The following is a 19,600-nucleotide window of genomic DNA, read 5'->3' as shown; positions in this document are numbered from 1 at the left end:
AATGGGAGGAAACTGGTGTCAATGTCTGTGACCGAACTGTAAGAAACCGCCTAAAGGAAATGGGACTTACATACAGAAAAGCTAAACAAAAGCCATCATTAACACCTAAACAGAAAAAAACAAGGTTACAATGGGCTAAGGAAAAGCAATCGTGGACTGTGGATGACTGGATGAAAGTCATATTCAGTGATGAATCGCGAATCTGCATTGGGCAAGGTGATGATGCTGGAAGTTTTGTTTGGTGCCGTTCCAATGAGATTTATAAAGATGACTGCATGAAGAGAACATGCAAATTTCCACAGTCATTGATGATATGGGGCTGCATGTCAGGTAAAGGCACTGGGGATATGGCTGTCATTACATCTTCAATAAATGCCCAAGCTTACATTGATATTTTGGACAGTTTTCTTATCCCATCAATTGAAAGGATGTTTGGGGATGATGACATAATTTTTCAAGATGATAATGCATCCTGCCATAGAGCAAAAACTGTGAAAACATTCCTTGAAAGAAGACACATAAGGTCAATGTCATGGCCTGCAAATAGTCCGGATCTCAATCCAATTGAAATTCTTTGGTGGAAGTTGAAGAAAATGGTCCATGACAAGGCTCCAACCTGCAAAGCTGATCTGGCAACAGCAATCAGAGAAAGTTGGAGCCAGATTGATGAAGAGTAATGTTTGTCACTCATTAAGTCCATGCCTCAGAGACTGCAAGCTGTTATTAAAGCCAGAGGTGGTGCAACAAAATACTAGTGATGTATTGGAGTGTTCTTTTGTGTGTTTGTTTTTCATGATTCCATATTTTTTTCCTCAGAATTTAGTGATTCCATAATTTTTTCCGTCTGCTTGGTCTGCAAAAAAATACCCTGACTGAGTACCACATTTTTAATCTTGATTTCTTTTAGTGTTTCTTAAAGCCCTAAAGTTGCCATTTGAAATGACTTTAGTTTTGTGCCATGTCTGTGATCTGCTTTTTTTTCAACAACATTAAACAACTGAATGAACATGCTCCGAGCCCGGTGATTCCATAATTTTTGCCAGGGGTTGTATATTTGTACATAGTAATAAGATCACTCCTAAGCCTTCGTTTTTCCAAACTAAATAACCCCAAGTGTAATAACCTGTCTTGATATTGCAGACCCCCCAGTCCTCTAATAACTTTGGTCGCTCTTCTCTGTACCCGGTCTAGTTCAGCTATGTCTTTCTTATACACCGGAGACCAGAACTGTACACAGTATTCTAAGTGTGGTCGCACTAATGACTTGTATAGAGGTAAAATTATGTTCTCCTCATGAGCATCTATGCCTCTTTTAATGCCTCCCATTATTTTATTTGCCTTTGCAGCAGCTGCCTGACACTGGCCACCAAACGTGAGCTTGTCGTCCACCAATACACCCAGGTCTTTTTCAGTTAGTTTTGCCCAGTGTTTTACAATTAATTATACATTTTATTTCCTCTGCCCAAGTGCATTACCTTACATTTATCCCCATTAAAGCTCATTTGCGATTTATCAGCCCAAGCTTCTAGTTTACATAGATCCTCCTGTAATATAAAATTGTCCTCCTCTGTATTGATTAACCTGCAGAGTTTAGTGTCATCTGCAAATATTGAAATACTACTCTGTATGCCCCCTACAAGGTCATTAACCGCTTCCCGACCGCCCACTGTAGATAAACGTCCGCGCTGCCTGGGCTCTGTGCAGCGCGGACGTTTAAAAATGGTGGGTGGTCCCGCAGCGCTCAGGACCCCCAGGGTCCAGCAAGCGCTGCAGGAGCGGTGCAGAGCGATAGCTCTGACAGGGAACATCATCGGGACCTGATTGGATCAGGTCCCAGTGATGTTAACCCTTTGCTGTCTTCTATATGCCGCGATCTATAGTGATCGCGGCATATAGAAGACAGCAGGAGGAGAGGGGGTCGTCCACTTACCGATCCGACGACCCCTGATACCTTCCAGGACCTTGGGTTGCTATGGCAGCTGGAGGTCACATGACCGCCTCCAGCTCTGCCATATATGGTGTCCTGCCTGGCTCAGCCTGCAGCTGAAGCCTGGCAGGAGACTCTGACTGACTGTGAAAGTCAGTGAAGATCTCATGTAATGTAATATATGTCTATTACATTACATGAGATCAGGGATCAGAAAAATAAAAATTAATGTCCCATACAGGGACTAAGTAAAAATGTAAAAAAAAGTTAAAAAAAATGTTTTGAAACTGTTAAAAAAAAAACAAAAACAAAATAAATTAAAATAAATAAAATATTAAACCGATAAATCTGTATATTTATGCAAAAATAAAAAAAGTACACATATTTGGTATTGCCGCGTCCGAAACAACCCGAGCTGTAAAACTGTCACACTAATTAACTCCTTCTGTGCACACCGTAATAAAAATAAATAAAAAACGAAGCAAAAAACTATGCTTTTTCCTCATATCGCCAAACAAAAAGTGGAAAAAAATGCGATCAAAAAGCAAAATGGAAATAAAAATGGTACCGCTGAAAACGTCATCTTGTTCCGCAAAAAAAAAGCTGCCATACAGCTCCATCAGCCGAAAAATAAAAAAGTTATAGCGCTCAGAATAAAGCAATGCAAAAAAATATTTTTTCTATAAAATTGTTTTATTGTGTAAAAGCGCCAAAACATAAAAAAAATACAGTAAGTGTAGTATCGCTGTAAACGTACTGACCTGAAGAATAACGCTGCCTGATCACTTTTACCACACACAGAATGGCATAAAAAAAAAACTCAAAAAAACAATTCCTGAATTGTTTGTTTTTGTTAATTTTACCTCCCAAAAAACGGAATAGAAAGCGATCAAAAAATGTCACGTACCCAAAAATGGTACCAATAAAAATGTCAACTCGTCCCGCAAAAAACAAGCCGTCACATGACTCTGTCAGCCGAAATATGGAAAAATTATAGCTCTCAAAATATGGCGATGCAAAAACTAGATTTTGCAAAAAAAAAAGCGTCTTAGTGTGTGACAGCTGTCAGTCATAAAAACCCGATATAAATCTGGTATCTCTGTAATCGCACCGACCCGAAGAATAAAGTAATCTCATCAGTTATATCACACTAGGAACGGCGTAAAAAAATAAATAAAACCAATTCTTCACCTGCTACTGATTTGTTTATTATGTCTCCCAAAGATCGCAGTATGGCTCGGCACACATTTATCCTGCGCTCTGCGCTGAGCACTTACGCCAGAGTTTCCGTGTAAATCTCTGAAATATGTGATTCAGCCGGAACCCATGACGGGAGATTCCCTGTAATGAGGCAGATATAGGCCACTGTGGACGCCGTCTAGCCTGGGATCCCACGGTGTCATTTGTTTTAGGCGTGCATAAAAGTGCGGTTGGCCACAGTTTTGTGCACTTCTGAAAAAAAGGACACCGCTAAACAGAGGCCAGACGGAGTCCAGAGTAACTCTGCTGCCTCATTACAGTGAATGGATCCGGCAGGGGTTTCATCTGAATTACATCACTTGGAAATTTAGATGGAAACCCCGATGTAAGTGCTCAGCCTAGAGTGCCGGATAAATGTTACGTAAAATGTTCCCAATAAAAGCTTCAACTCAGTCCTCAAAAAAAGCTAGTCCCCACTCAGGTCCGTCATCTGTTAAAAATATAAGGGACTTCCAAGTTACTGGTAGCAGAAAGGCTCTGGAAAAGCGAAATGGCCCTTGCCCCCCAAAAGAAATTCAGAAAATTTTGTGCTCCCAAATCCAAATGCCTATTCTACAATAATTTGTTCTCCAATTGTCAAATAGCGCTCCGTCCCCCCCCCAGATCTCGCCGTATGGCTGAGTGGTACGATACAGCCACATATGGGGTATTGCCACTTTTAGAAGAAATTGTGTGACACATTTCGGCACCATTTTTACCCATTGCCCTGTGTGAAAATGTAAAATCTGAGGGTAAAACATTTTTTTGTGGTAAAAATATAATTATGCTTTTTTCACTGCCCAATGGTATAAATTTAAAAATTAAAAAATACTCACTACTTCCCTAGATGAATTCCTTGAGAGGTGTAGTTTACAAAATGGGGTCACTTGTGGGGGTTTCTGCTGTTTCGGCATGTCAGCGACTCTTCAAATGTGACATGGTGTCTGCTGCCTATCCCAGCCAACATAGCGCACCTTTCTCTTCCGAACCCTGCCGTACACCAAAGCAGTGGTTTTCCTCCACATATGGGGTATCGGTGTACTCAGGAGAAATTGTACAACAAATTTCATGGTGCAATTTATCCTATTACCCTTATGATAATGCAAAATTAGGGAATGAAAAACATTTTTTGTGGGAAAACTGTGAAAATTTTATTTTTATGGCTCAATATTATAAACTTCTGTGAAGCAGCTGGGGGTGCAAGGTGCTCACCACACATCTAGATAAGTTCCCTAAGGGGTCTAGTTTCCAAAATGGTGTCACTTGTGGGGGGTTTCCACTGTTTAGGCACATCAGGGGCTCCCCAAATGCAACATGGCGTCCCTGTGAAGCACCTGAAGGGTTAATAAAGTTCTTGAATGTGGTTTTGAGCACCTTAAGGGGTGCAGTTTTTAGAATGGTGTCACTTTTGGGTATTTTCTGTCATAAAGACCCCTCAAAGTGACTTCAAATATGATGTGGTCCCTAAAAAAATGTTTTTGTAAATTTTCTTGTAAAAATGAGAAATCGCTGGTCAACTTTTAACCCTTATAGCTTCCTAACAAAAAAAAATTTTGGTTCCAAAATTGTGCTGATGTAAAGTAGACATGTGGGAAATGTTATTTATTAACTATTTTGTGTGACATATCTCTCTGATTTAAGGGCATGAAAATTCAAAGTTTGAAAATTGCAAAATTTTTGCCAAATTTCCGATTTTTTCACAAATAAATGGAAGTGATATCAAAGAAATTTTACCACTATCATGAAGTACAATATGTCACGAAAAAATCTCAGAATCAGGGGAATCCGTTGAAGCGTTCCAGAGTAATTACTTCATAAAGTGACAGTGGTCAGAATTGAAAAAATTGGCCCGGTCACGAAGGCAAAAACAGGCTCTGGTGCGAAGTGGTTAATAAATATGTTAAAAAGAAGGGGGCCCAAAACTGACCCCTGTGGTACGCCATTGTTAACTGAGACCCATTCTGAGTGTGCTCCATTAATAACCACCCTTTGTTTCCTATCACTGAGCCAGTTCTTAACCCACTTACATATATTTTCCCCTATCCCCATTGTTCTCATTTTATGTATCAACCTTTTGTGTGGAACCGTATCAAAAGCTTTGGAAAAGTCCATATACACAACATCCACTGCATTTCCTTGATCCAGTCCTGAACTTACCTTTTCATAAAAACTGATCAGATTAGTTTGACAGGAACGGTCCCTCGTAAACCCATGTTGATATTGGGTCACGAGGTTAGATCAGTGGAAGCTGAGGTTAGATCAGTGGAAGCTGAGGTTAGATCAGTGGAAAGCTGTACTGTGGCCTGATGAATCAAAATTTGACATTTTTGCTACCAATCGCCAAGTCTTTGTGAGATGCAGAGGATTTCTATGTGTAGTGCCCACAGTGAAGCATGGAGGGGGACATATGATGTGGTGGTGCTTTGCTGGTGATACTGTTGGTGATTTATTCCAAATTCAAGGCATAGTTACCCAGTATGGCTACCACAGTGTTCTCAGAAACAGCAAAATTGTGGACTTAAAACTTAACTTTTACTAAATATGATTAAAAAAATCAATCATTGTTTAGGACAGACAAACATATTTCAAGTTAAAATTATAAGAAGAAACCCCTGTCTCTGTGGGAGAACGTTTACTGACAGTGGTCAGAACAACATATGGGGTAAAGACATCTATATAGAAAAATGTCACAATGCAAATAAGCCTATCGAATGATCAAGCTCATGCAAATACAGATACTGTTAGAATATCAAGAGGAATAAAAAGGAAGGATCTCACCCATATGTGGTTTAGTCTTCTGTATCCTCTCTATGTCCCCTGTGAGTAACGGAGTTCTCGTCATCCACTGTCCCTGCCAGTCCCTGTATCCTGGAGCTGGCCCTGAGACCCCAAAACTCCCGCCCTCACAAGGACAGTCCACAGCTGGCCCTATTGAACTAGCACAGCCCTGAACTGACCCTTTGTGCCTCCCGACGCGTTTCTTCAGGAATCTGAGTCATCAGGGGAATGGCACATGCATCTCCACATCGGGAATAAGGGATAAACACCCACCCTCTAGGATATGGATGGGAGTATCAAACAGGATCTTTCTCTTATATTCTGGCTTCGTTATAATTTTTTGCTTTATTGGCTACCACAGTGTTCTGCAATGACATGCCATTTTTCCTGTTTTTCACTTAGTGGGTTCATCACTTGTGTTGCAACAAGACAATGACCCAAAACACCTGTTCAGGCTATGTGAGGGCTATTTGACCGAGAGAGAGAGGGATGGAGTGCTGTGTAAAATAACATGGCCTCCGCAGTTACCTCACTTCAATCCAATTGAGATGACAGAGTAAAGGCAAAGCAGCCAACAAATGCTCAGCACCTCTGAGAACTCCTCCAAGACTGTTGGAAAGCCATTCCAGGTGTCTATCTGAACAAGCTGCTTGAGAGAATGTCAAGGGTGTGTATACTGTAGCTGTCACCAGAGTTAAAGAAGGGTACTTTAAGGAATCTAAGGTTTAATGCACATCCTGGTTTGTTTAACACGTGTTTCTGTACTCATTGTTTCCATATGTGTGTTCTCTTTGTGGTGTTTCTGCTTTCAGTCTGAATCTACAATGTGCACATACCAATAAGAACCAGGAAAACGATGAACAAGTGTGTCTAAGCTTTTCTGTGGTACTGTACACAAAGCAGACATCTTGATACACAAAGATGTTCAATACTGAACCATTTATTATTATCCAATATATAAGCTACATTTGTTATAAATTCTGAGAACCTGTATAATGGAGCATTAAAGATTAGTTCAAGCGCCGTCCTTTTCTTGCTCATGTATCCTATTTATTGTGCCACTTTGTTTTCATTGTAGTTACTTGAAGCAACATGACGACCACTTGCCATCTCCGTTTCTATTCTGAAGCTGTTGCCATCCCAGCCTGATAGTACCGTTACTTTCTCCATCCTCTACCAAGACCTCAGCTAACAGAATGAATCTCATAGTGGCCAAGCTGCTATGCTTGATGGCCGTCTTTGCGTTGATGATGTTGGGTTCTCTACTGCCTGTGAAGATTATTGATGCGGACTGTCAGAAAGCCTCTCGCTCTCAGAGGATCCTTGCCTTGTGCAATTCTTTTGCTGGAGGTGTATTTTTGGCTACTTGCTTCAATGCACTTCTACCTACAGTGAGAGAAAAGGTATCTAGTTATTCTGATGAACCATTTTGTAGCATACTAGCACATCTATCTTTCATTGGGATATGTGTTCACTTCTAGAACGTTCTGTCTATAACAAGTTTTTCCATTCATACTATCTACACAATTGTAGGTTTGCGTCTCCTGCTGCATGCAATCTGGTACTGGCTCCTTTCAGTGTTTTGGGGCCACTGTGTAACTCTATGTACCCCTGTAACATTGTTCTGAGGAGAGGATATGGTCCCCTGAAAACGGCTCCATGTATCTAACCTACTAAGACACATTAACCCCCTCAGGACCAGCCAGGCAATTTTTAGTTTTTGCGCTTTAATTTTTTTTTCTTCTTTTTCCAAGAGCCAGAACTTTTTTTATTTTTCCATTGATAGAGTGGTATTAAGGCTTATTTTTTTGTGGGGGTTGTAGTTTTGAATGACACTTTTAATTTTTACCATAAAAGGTACTGAAAAATGGGGAAAAATTTGAAGTGGAAGTGGAGTGAGACGGTGAAAAATATGCAATTCTGCCATAGTTTTTATGTTGAGCTTTATTTAATTGGATTCATTGTGTGGTGAAAATAAGTACAATTGCAATGATACCAAACTTGCATTTTTTTAAAAATTTTTATGTGGTGAAAAAAGTCAGAAGTTTTTTTTGTTTAAAAAACAAACAAACAAGCAACAACAAAAAACAGGTCTGTGTTGCAATTTTCTGAAACTTGTAACAATTTTATATTTCCATTGATGGGACATATGTGAGGTCTCTCTTTTTTTGCGTGACAAGCTGACTTTTTCATTGATACCATTTTGAGTTATGTCTGACCTTTTGATCACTATTTTATTTTCTTAGGGAGGTATGGTGACTAAAAAAATGAAGTTCTGGCATTTAAAGTTTTTATTTTCTCCTTGCAGTATTTATCATACTGGTTAATTAACTTTATATTTTGATAGACTGGGTTTATAAAGCTGTAGCAATGCTAGATAAGTTTAATTTGTTTCATTTATTTATCTTTCATGGGGAAGGAGGGTGAGTCAATTTTTTTTTTTTTTTAAATTTACTTTATTTTCTAATCCCCGTAGGGAACTTGTACCAAATACTGCAGTTACCAGTATGATTTAAATCTTGGTCTCTGAGCTTCATGGGAACACCAAGATGACCGCAACGGAGCCTTTGGCAGGCCCTCAGCTGTCACGGTAACCCATCGGAATCCCTCGATCACATTGGGGGGGCTATTGGGAGTGAGTGTGTGTGCACCAGCAATGACATCACTTAACCATTTAGATGCCACTGTCATTTAACATCAATCTGTAGTGTTGAGCGAGTATGTTCTATTAACCCTTTCGGCGAGTATGCTGGGGCTGAGCTCCGAGTATTTACAGCTGCTCGGTGTTAAGGTTAAATCGCTCCCGTGTGCATGATTTGCAACTGTTTGACAGCTTTATTACATGTGAGGAATGTCTATTTCTTACACATTCCTCACATGTAATAAAGCTGTCAAACAGTTGCACATCATGCACACGGGAGCGATTTAACCTGATCACCGAGCAGCTATAAATACTCGGAGCTCGGCCCGAGCATACTCGGACAGAACATACTCGCTCAACCCAGGGCTGGCGTCACCACCCGGCGCACCCGGGCAAGTGCCGGGGCCCTGGACTAACAGAGGGGCCCACTGGCAGTCTGGGACAACGCTGCTCGCTCTGGGAGTGTCTAAAATGGAGTTGCTCCCGGGAGGTGATGATGCGATTGGAAGGGGCGGTGCCTCCTCCAGTGCCCACCGATACCAGGAAGCAGCATGGTGCTGCTGAGGCTGCTGTATATGAGGTGATGCTTCACTACAGATCCTGGGAGGGCTGAGGAGCTGCATACGTGGTCAGTGTGGAGACAGCAATTATGTATTTAGTTTTTATGTATAGGACAAAGTGTAAATGATACTGTGTTTTAGGGGAATAAAAATGTGGATCAGGTTACTACATGAGGGTTGCATGTAGTGGGTCTTGCACACAGAGTGTGCACAGTTCTGCAGGTTGTGAGGGCTTACGTAACTAAGGGGGTGATGTTGAGGGTCTTGCACATGGAAGGTAGTGATGCATACATGTGCTGCATGTTGTGGGGGTTTTCACAGGGAAGGGATTGTCCACTACTAGGACAACCCCTGTTCATATCCCACGTTTGGCCCCAATAAAATAAAAAAGCTTACACTCACCTCTCCTGCCATCGCAGTTTCAGCGGTGTCAGTACAAGCGGTCTCTGGGCTGCCGTGCGGTTGTTGTGAAACGTGATCTCTGCACCCAGTCAGCGCTGGCGTCACTGTCCCCACCTTCATACAAACTGAATATGAAAAGGAAGTCTGAGATCAGCCACAGCCCTATTTCCTCTTGATGTTCGATTTGTACGAAGGTGGGGACAGTGACACCAGCCCTGACTGGGTGCCGGGGTCACATGTCACAACAACCGCAAGGGAGCCCAGAGACCACTCGTACCGACACCGCTGAAACAGCATCAGAGCTGAGTATAGGCTTTTTTATTTTATCTGGGCCAAGCGTGGGATATGAAAAGGGTTTGTCCTAGTAGCGGATAACCACTTTAATGTAGTATGTTGTGGGTCTTGCACAGGGAAGGGGGGGAAGGTGATGTATGTCATTGGTCTTGCACATGAAATGTGCTGATGCTTCCGGCACAGGGCTGCATGTTGTGGGGCTTGCACAGTGAAGGGGTGATGCATGCATGGCACTGCATGTTGTGGGGAATTGCATAGGGAAGTGATGTTGCATGTTGGGAAGTTGCATATGTAAGTGGGTGATGTTGAGGGTCTAGCAGAGGGAAGGGGGTGATGCATGCATGTGTTGCATGTTGTGGGGGCTTTTACAGGGAATGAGTTATGTGCACACCATCTATACTGGCAACACTTTGAATGCAGTATACTTTATGTTGCGTCCAGAGCGCTGCACGCAGGTGAATCCGCATGTGTTCATTGGATCATGTGGATTCACGCCATCCTATACATTGCACTGATCTAATTTCTCTTGCGGAGACGAGCGACTCCGCAAGAGAAATTGACGGAAAGATGCGCCGCATGTCCGTGTCCGCGGGTGATCTGCAGGTGCCCGGAGATGCATATTGGGCATGGGATTTCTTGAAATCCCATCCACTTTGCTTGTAATGTCGAATGCTGTGGTATGCACGCAGCGCAAGTGTGCTGCATCCAATCCGCAGCGTTTACTGACCGTGTGCACATACCCTTTATGTTGCATGTTGGGGCCTTGCATATGTAAGGGGGTGATGTTGCATTTCATTCCTCTTGCACGTGGAATGTGACTGATGCTGCATGCACAGAGCTGCATGTTGGGGGGCTTACACACTTAAGGGGTGCATCTGGAATCATAGTATCTGTTAAAGGGGCCCACTGAGACTCTTTCGCCCAGGGCCCACAAAAATCTGGAGCCGGCCCTGGCTCAACCCTATCAATGTGCTCTGGCCGCTGCTGTCCCAGACAGATGCCTTCTGTGCAACATAGGCATGATCTACCAAGTGTGGAGAGAGCTCCGTTCCTGAGCCCTCTTCCACATGGTCACTCCAATGCTTGATGTACAGTTATACCCTTATGTGTGAAGGGGTTGTCCAGGATGTATACAGGGGCGTAACGATCGTGGTCGCAGGGGGTGGCGGCCTAGCCCAGCAGGGTTTGGGGCCTGCCCTGCACAGAAGCAGCCAGCTCCTCTTGGTGAGAGAAGAGCTGCGTTGTTCTGTACTTTCAATAGAAACGCCCGGGCAGCACTGGGCTCTGCCCCCTCCAGCCTCTTCCTGTGATTCTGGCTGAGCTGTTCTTCTGCAGGTAGGACAGTACATGGAAAAGATGGATAAGGCACATATACAACTGCGATCAGGCAGGAGGGTGTCTGGTCCCAGCACTGCAGCCTTTGCCTGCTCGCTCTGGCTCCGAGCTGATGAACAGGGACAGGGAGCTTATCTATGACTTAGCGGTGCTGCTGTGGACACGAATATATAGATTGTAAGGGGGAGATATGTATCGCTAAGGTTGGCAGCTTCAGTGATGTAAAATCGGGAAAGCATGCTCCAGCACACATAGTGCTGAGAAGGTTAATAGGGCGGATCAGGGCTGTTTTTTTCAAGCAGTCATAAGAGACGGGAGGGATTGGCTGCTCACATATCCCCACCCCAGGGCGTGTGTATAAAATGGAGACCGAGTGTCTCATTCAGTGTCTATGGCTGTAGGTGTGGAGACCTCCAGAGTGTCTGTGCAAAAAGTTACTGACCGTGAGCTGGCAAACCCGCAGTACTACATGGACTGTTCATTTTCCTGTTTTGTTACTTTGTGCCGGAGAAGGCTGTGTTTTGTTTCCTTTGAAAGTGCGGTTTATGCAGCATAATAAACCTGCCTTGGTCATTTTAAAGAGACAGTGTCCTGTGCCTACCTCAAAAGCAGCTGAGTGAGCACCAAACCCTACAAGATATATTACTGAAGAGCACAGCCAGCATTCCAGGTTGTGCGGCAGCCTGCCTTTTCTGCAATATAGCGTAGTGTTAACTGTAAAAAGATTGATGTCAGCTCACCGATTAGGGGAACACTTTAGAAGCAGGAGATGGGATGATGGGGGGGTTGCAAGCCCGCAGAATTACTTGGAGTGTGTGGTCAGAGGGGAGCATTTGGAGCAGTTCACATTTGTTGAAGGGGTCCTTATTATTGTTTATTGTGCAAAATAAATCTGCTACCTTACTGTGCTCACTACACGGTAAAGTTGATTTGATACGTCATGGGAGGGTGCTTTTACTTTACAATACCAACTAACATGAGCAACCAATAGTTGCTGGAGTGGGTGATGGGAGGAGCACAGCACTGTGCAGAAAAGAGACCGGGAGGGACCCCCGACAATGCCAGCTCCTAATTCAGCTGCATGTGCATCCGAAGATGCACATTCCGCTGAGATGTATCTAGTGCAGAGACTCTCTGGGTCCCTGAACTGTAATACCCGACGCCATCAAATCAGAGTCCAGCAGCTGACGTCAACATGCCAGTTACAGGCTGCGCATAGTAGTGATGCCAAAAGTCTCCCATTGCAGGCTCACCGAAGGCAGCTGTCATCGTCTGTGCTGGCTATAGAAGAGGGAGCTAGGGAAGGTGAAAAGAATCTAAAAAAAAAATAATGTGTTAGAGAATAGCAGCAGAACAGGGAGCATTATTACAGGAAGGGCCCAGCAGCTGGGACATTATACTAGGAACGGGCCCAGGATGGGTGACATTGGTACAGGATGGGGTACATTATTATATGGAGGTAGGCAACACATAGGTCTTTATAGGATGTAGAAAGTTACAAGGGCTAAAACATCTTACCAACATGTAGGTGAGGGCCCAGGTCCAGATTTTGCATCGGGACCCATCAGACTCTAGTTACGCCACTGGGTGGACAGTTGGGAAAATAAGTATTTGATACATTGCCAGTTTTGCAAGTTTTCCCACCTACAAAGAATGGAGAGGTCTGAAATTTTTTATTGTAGGTGCACTTCATCTATGAGAGACAGAATCTTAAAAAACATTCAGAAAAACACAGTATGATTTTTACATACCGGATTTTTTGGACTACAAGACGCACTTTTTTCCTCCAAAATTTTGGAGGAAAGTGGGGGGTGCGTCTTATAGTCCAATGTACATAAATATTGTGGCTGTGGGTAGTGGGGGAAGCGACAGCGGCTGAGTAGCTGGGCACAGGAGGCAGCAGTCACCTGCTGCAGCCTACACTGTGCCTGCTACTAAAGAAAATGAATATTCACTGCTCCCCACACCCATGGGTGTGGTGAATATTCATGGTCTTTAATAGCGGACACGCTGACAGCCGAGCGCAGCAGGAGCCGCGCTGCGGATACAGTGTGCGCTATTAGGGAGAATGAATGGTCACTGCTCCCCCACACACGCAGCCCCGGCATGGGGAGCAGTGACTATTCTGGGACAGCATCTCGCTGTGTGAGGGCGCATGGAAATTTCGCCATGCCTGGCTCACACAGTGAGAACCCTGTCGGCAACAGAGCGGGACACAGCGCTGGAGGAGAGAGGAGGTGAATTCTAGAAGGACTCATATTCTAGAAGGAATGGGTGAGGATACAGTAGGTGAGGGTAGAGCTGGTCTACATATAATAGAGCTGGTCTATATATAATTATTATTTTTTTTTTTCTGTGCAGCGTGACGGGGATCAGGGAGTGCCAAGCATATCAGGATGAGGGGAGTCATACATACAGGGATGAAGGGTGCTATACATACCATGAAGAGGGATGAGGGGGACCCATACATACTGGTATGAAGGGGGTCATACATGCAGGGATAAGGCATGAGGGGGGGGCCATACATACCGGGATGAAGGGGGCCATACATACCAGGAAGAGGAATGAAGGTACCATAGATACCAGGATGGGTGTGAGGGGGGCCATACATATCAGGAAGAGGGATGAGGGGGGCCATGCATATCAGGATGGGGATGAGGGCCACATATAACAGGAAGAAGGGGGCCATATATACCAGGATGGGGGATATTAACAGAATTGGGGGACATTACCCCTATAAAAGTGTCAGCAGCAGACCCCCTCCCCCTTAACAGTGCATCATGACCACATGTTTTGCTTAAAGGTGTATTCCCATCTGCAAGATCATATCCCAATATGTAGTAGGTGTAGTAATAATAATAACATTAGCAAATACCTCCAATTTGAAATGTAGTATAGTATTTATGATTCGCTATGTCTCTTTCCTCATGTGCAGGCATTGCGTGACCTTGGGTATCCATGGTTACGACCACTGATAAAGTGACAGTTAGCTAGCTGCTAGTGGTCGTAACCATGGATACCTATGGTCCTGCAATGCCTGCACATGAGGTAAGTGGCATAGCGAATCAAAAATACTATACTACATTTCTAATTGAAGGTATTTGCTAATATTATTATTATACCTACTACATGGGAATACCCCTTTAAATTTTTTTTCTACTTTCCCTCTCTAAAACCTAGGTGCGTCTTTATGGTCTTATAGTCCAAAAAATACGGTAATTAATTTGCATTTTATTGCATGAAATAAGTATTTGTTACAATAGGAAAACAGAACTTAATATTTGGTACAGAAAGCTTTGATTGCAATTGCAGAGGTAATTTAGGTGTATCCATATAAATGGCCCACCCCGTGTGTATGTGTGTGGGTGTATAATACACATTCAGTGAAGGAAATAATACACATTCAGTGAAGGAAATAATTATTTGATCCCCTTGCTGTTTTTGTGCTTTTGTACAGCAATGGATCAAATAATTATTTCCTTCACTGTGAGTATATACCGTACAGACTAAAAGTTTGGACACACCTTCTCATTTAAAGATTTTTCTGTATTTTCATGACTTTGAAAATTGTACATTCACACTGAAGGCATCAAAGCTATGAATTAACACATGTGGAATTATATACTTAACAAAAAAGTGTGAAACAACTGAAAATATGTCTTATATTCTAGGTTCTTCAAAGTAGCCACCTTTTGCTTTGATGACTGCTTTGCACACTCTTGGCATTCTCTTGATGAGCTTCAAGAGGTAGTCATCGGAAATGGTCTTCCAACAATCTTGAAGGAGTTCCCAGAGATGCTTAGCACTTGTTGGCTCTTCAGCCTTCACGCTGCGGTCCAGCTCACCCCAAACCATCTCGATTGGGTTCAGGTCTGGTGATTGTGGAGGCCAGGTCATCTGGCGTAGCACCCCATCACTCTCTCTCTTGGTCAAATAGCCCTTACACAGCCTTGAGGTGTGTTTGCGGTCATTGTCCTGTTGAAAAATAAATGATGGTCCAACTAAATGCAAACTGGATGGAATAGCATGCTGCTGCAAGATGCTGTGGTAGCCATGCTGGCTCAGTATGCCTTCAATTTTGAATAAATCCCCATCAGTGTCACCAGCAAAGCACCCCCACACCATCACACCTCCTCCTCCATGCTTCATGGTGGGAACCAGGCATGTAGAGTCCATCCGTTCACCTTTTCTGCGTCGCACAAAGACACGGTGGTTGGAACCAAAGATCTCAAATTTGGATTCATCAGACCAAAGCACAGATTTCCACTGGTCTAATGTCCATCCATTGTGTTCTTTAGCCCAAACAAGTCTCTTCTGCTTGTTGCCTGTCCTTAGCAGTGGTTTCCTAGCAGCTATTTTACCATGAAGGCCTGCTGCACAAAGTCTCCTCTTAACAGTTGTTGAAGAGCTGTGTCTGCTGCTAGAACTCGGTGTGGCATTGACCTGGTCTCTAATCTGAGCTGCTGTTAACCTGCGATTTCTGAGGCTGGTGACTCGGATAAACTTATCCTCAGAAGCAGAGGTGACTCTTGGTTTTCCTTTCCTGGGGCGGTCCTCATGTGAGCCAGTTTCTTTGTAGCTCTTGATGGTTTTTGCAACTGCACTTGGGGACACTTTCAAAGTTTGTCTAATTTTTCGGACTGACTGACCTTCATTTCTTAAAGTAATGATGGCCACTCGTTTTTCTTTACTTAGCTGCTTTTTTCTTGCCATAAAACAAATTCTATCAGCTGTGTATCCACCTGACTACTGCACAACACAACTGATGATCCCAACCCCATTTATAAGGCAAGAAATCCCACTTATTAAACCTGACTGGGCACACCTGTGAAGTGAAAACCAACCCCATTTATAAGGCAAGACATCCCACTTATTAAACCTGACAGGGCACACCTGCGAAGTGAAAACCATTTCCGGTGACTACCTCTTGAAGCTCATCAAGAGAATGCCAAGAGTGTGCAAAGCAGTCATCAAAGCAAAAGGTGGCTACTTTGAAGAACCTAGAATATAAGACATATTTTCAGTTGTTTCACACTTTTTTGTTAAGTATATAATTCCACATGTGTTAATTCATAGTTTTGATGCCTTCAGTGTGAATGTACAATTTTCATAGTCATGAAAATACAGAAAAATCTTTAAATGAGAAGGTGTGTCCAAACTTTTGGTCTGTACTGTATATATATGATGTCACCACTGCAGCCAATCAACAAAGATCCGAGTATAAGCTGAGTGGCAGTATTGGCTCTGATTGTTGTTGTCTGCAAAATAAAAACCCTCTTTAACCTGAAAGGAATTGTATTACTTGTTATCTGTAACCTCGTAATAGAATTTTAAAAATAGCTTTTCGTTTTTCTAGTTTGAAGAGGTTCTGAAGATGGGCAACATCAGCACGGATTATCCCCTGGCAGAGACAATGATGCTGGTTGGATTTTTCCTCACGGTCTTTGTGGAGCAGGCTATTCTAACATTCAAGAAAGAGAAGCCTTCTTTCATTGACATGGAAACCTTTAATGCAGGGTCTGATGCTGGCAGTGACTCTGAATATGAAAGCCCCTTCATCTCTTCCAAAACAGGGCACAGTTTATATGAAGTTGGCCACAGCCACCACTCTCATGGCTTAAATATTCAAGAGCTGTCCAATTCAAGCCCTCTTCGACTCTTCAGCTTGGTGTTTGCTCTCTCTGCCCACTCCATCTTTGAAGGCCTGGCACTTGGTCTTCAGGAGCAAGGTGATAAAGTGCTAAGTCTTTTCATTGGGGTTGTTATTCATGAAACATTAGTTGCGGTGGCACTTGGAGTCAGCATGGCAAAAATAAACATCGTGCTTCGAGATGCTGCTAAAATGGCTGTACTAGTGAGCATCATGATTCCCATCGGCATCGCCATAGGAATGGTGATTCAGAGTGCCCAAAACCTGGCCAGCAGTATTACCTCTGCTTTGTTGCAGGGCATTGCAGGGGGAACATTTCTGTTTGTTACATTTTTTGAAATATTGGTGAAGGAACTAGAGGAGAAACATGACCGATTATTAAAAGTCCTTTTCCTGGTTCTTGGGTACACCGTTCTAGCAGGACTTGTATTTTTCAAATGGTGATTAAAGAAGGAATGTAGTTCTATAAAATATTTATATGTGCACATACATTACATAAATTATCATATTATAAAAATGGTTACTCGTAACTTCCTCTTCTGTGACGGGCTTGAAGTTGGAAAGTGAACTTGAGGGGCGGAATGGAAGGGGATCCAGGCTCTAAGGGGATTGTGCAAAAATGTCCTGACTGTCCTGGTTGATTTTTTTTCTTTTAGGAAATAAGTGGCCAGATCATCAGCGGTGAGGCTGGTGATGAGTGCTTGTACTTTAGGGTTCAGGAGGGAGTGGAAAGGCTTGAAGAGTCTTTTTGGATTATCAGTTAGTGACGTGATGAGGGTAGTGAAGTAGACTTCTTTGGGCAAATGCAGAGAAGAGTTATACGTTTTGAGCATGGTCCTCTAGTTGTAACTCTGTTGTTTGTTCTATAAATTTTTTTTCTAGTTTTAAAGGACATATATTTATACCATTGAATGTATAGGCTATTGTTTATTGAGTACGTTAGGTCTTACAAAAAATATCTACTATTGTAATATATTCTAGTGTAAAAATGTAAGCGGACTTGGTCTTATATGGTGAGTTTCTCTGCAACACTGTGCAGACACCATAAATTACCACCAGGAATCTTTTGTAGCAGTCTGTAGTCTTTTTGGCTCGTTTCACACATCCACCATTCACGGTCTGATTGTGGATCGCAATGTCTGGAACCAACGTGTCTCTGTTGACCCAGACTCAACAGCCTCATATCTGCCTAGGAGACCCAAGTCCGTTTGGAAATGTTGCGGTCTCTACTCAAACTGTGAATTTCAGATGTGTGAGACCTGCCTAAGGTATACCAAGGCAGATCTGACTGGTAATGCGCCCCCTAGTTCTTGGGAAGGGAGATTTGATAGAAGTGACTATATGCTGCACAGGTCTTTCTCTATCCACATCCAACTCCAATTTAGCAACTTCATTTGACTGTTCTTCCTGTTGTACTGCTTTTTTTTGTGCTATCTGGCCACAAATGTAAGATCTAGGCATGACAATGTTCTGGCTAACGAGGCCGCATGTAGAAAAAGCTTTAGAAGCTAAGCTATACAGCCCCTTGAGCCCTACTCTTAATCTAAATCCCGCCTGCTACTAGTCCCAATGCAATTCCCTGAAAGGTTATTCTGGTTTACTGTGCAAATAAATGTTCTACTTAAAGGGAACCTGTCAGCAGGATTTTGCTAAGTAAACTACAGGTATTGTCATGTTGGGGCTGTTGCACTGATTAATATGATACTTGAGGTGAAGTAATCAGTCTTGTGGTTCTTGTGTAATCAGTGTTTGCGGTTTTGAGTTAATGATATGCCCTTGCTCTGGGGTGGGACTGTAGGCAGGGTCTTTCCTTGGTGCTCTAGGCCAGATCAGCAAGAAAAGATCTGCCCACAGGCCTGTCCCGAAGCACCAGTATGTTCCTTATCAGAGAGACACAGCCAGCCCGAGAGAGACAGCCAGCCAGAGTCTGTCTGTCTCTGGCTGTCTGTCTGTCTCTGGCTGTCTGTCTGTCTCTGGCTGTCTGTCTGTCTCTGGCTGTCTGTCTGTCTCTGGCTGTCTGTCTGTCTCTGGCTGGCTGGCTGTCTCTGGCTGGCTGGCTGTCTCTGGCTGGCTGGCTGTCTCTGGCTGGCTGGCTGTCTCTGGCTGGCTGGCTGTCTCTGGCTGGCTGGCTGTCTGTCTGTCTCTGGCTGGCTGGCTGTCTGTCTGTCTGTCTCTGGCTGGCTGGCTGCCTGTCTGTCTGTCTCTGGCTGGCTGTCTGTCTGTCTGTCTCTGGCTGGCTGTCTGTCTGTCTCTGGCTGGCTGTCTGTCTGTCTGTCTCTGGCTGGCTGGCTGTCTGTCTGTCTCTGGCTGGCTGGCTGTCTGTCTGTCTCTGGCTGGCTGGCTGTCTGTCTGTCTCTGGCTGGCTGGTTGTCTGTCTCTGGCTGGCTGTCTCTCTATGATGAGGAACATACTGGTGCTTCGGGTCGGCCTGTGGTCAGGTCTTTTCTTGCTGATCTGATTTAGGGCACCAGGATAAGACCCTGCCTACAGTCCCACCCCAGAGTACGAGCATATCATTAACTCAAAACTGCAAACACTGATTACACAAGAACCACAAGACTGATTTCTTCACCTCTGGTATCATATTAATCAGTGCAACAGCCCCAACATGACAATGCCTGTATTTTACTTAGCAAAATCCTGCTGACAGGTTCCCTTTAATATACTGAGTAGTTAAAACAGAATTTACAGTATACTTTCTGTATTACGGTAATTTCCTCAGTCTTCATGATCTCTGCTTGCTGTTATTCGATGTGAACATTACTTTCAATGGG

General features: G+C 43.5%; 1 protein-coding gene across 3 annotated transcripts in view; it reads left to right on the top strand.

The window, feature by feature from the left end:
* The window catches only part of SLC39A3 (solute carrier family 39 member 3), a 31,943-nt gene extending 12,623 nt beyond the window's left edge, over nucleotides 1-19,320 (top strand). For all 3 annotated transcript variants that reach the window (XM_073685625.1, XM_073685611.1, XM_073685619.1), the window contains exons 2-3: nucleotides 7,023-7,347; nucleotides 16,533-19,320. In XM_073685625.1, the coding sequence (XP_073541726.1) occupies nucleotides 7,141-7,347; nucleotides 16,533-17,270 (945 nt within the window). In that variant the 5' untranslated portion in view covers nucleotides 7,023-7,140 and the 3' untranslated portion in view covers nucleotides 17,271-19,320. The remainder of the gene's footprint in view (nucleotides 1-7,022; nucleotides 7,348-16,532) is intronic.
* The last annotated feature ends 280 nt before the right edge of the window (nucleotides 19,321-19,600 follow it).

The sequence above is a fragment of the Phyllobates terribilis genome, unplaced genomic scaffold, assembly GCF_046119375.1.
Source record: "Phyllobates terribilis strain yellow unplaced genomic scaffold, ASM4611937v1 Scaffold_1__5_contigs__length_1240528914, whole genome shotgun sequence".
Taxonomy (NCBI): Eukaryota; Metazoa; Chordata; class Amphibia; order Anura; family Dendrobatidae; genus Phyllobates; species Phyllobates terribilis.
The sequence above is the reverse complement of the archived record's forward strand: the minus strand, read 5'-3'. Positions and strand labels throughout refer to the sequence as shown.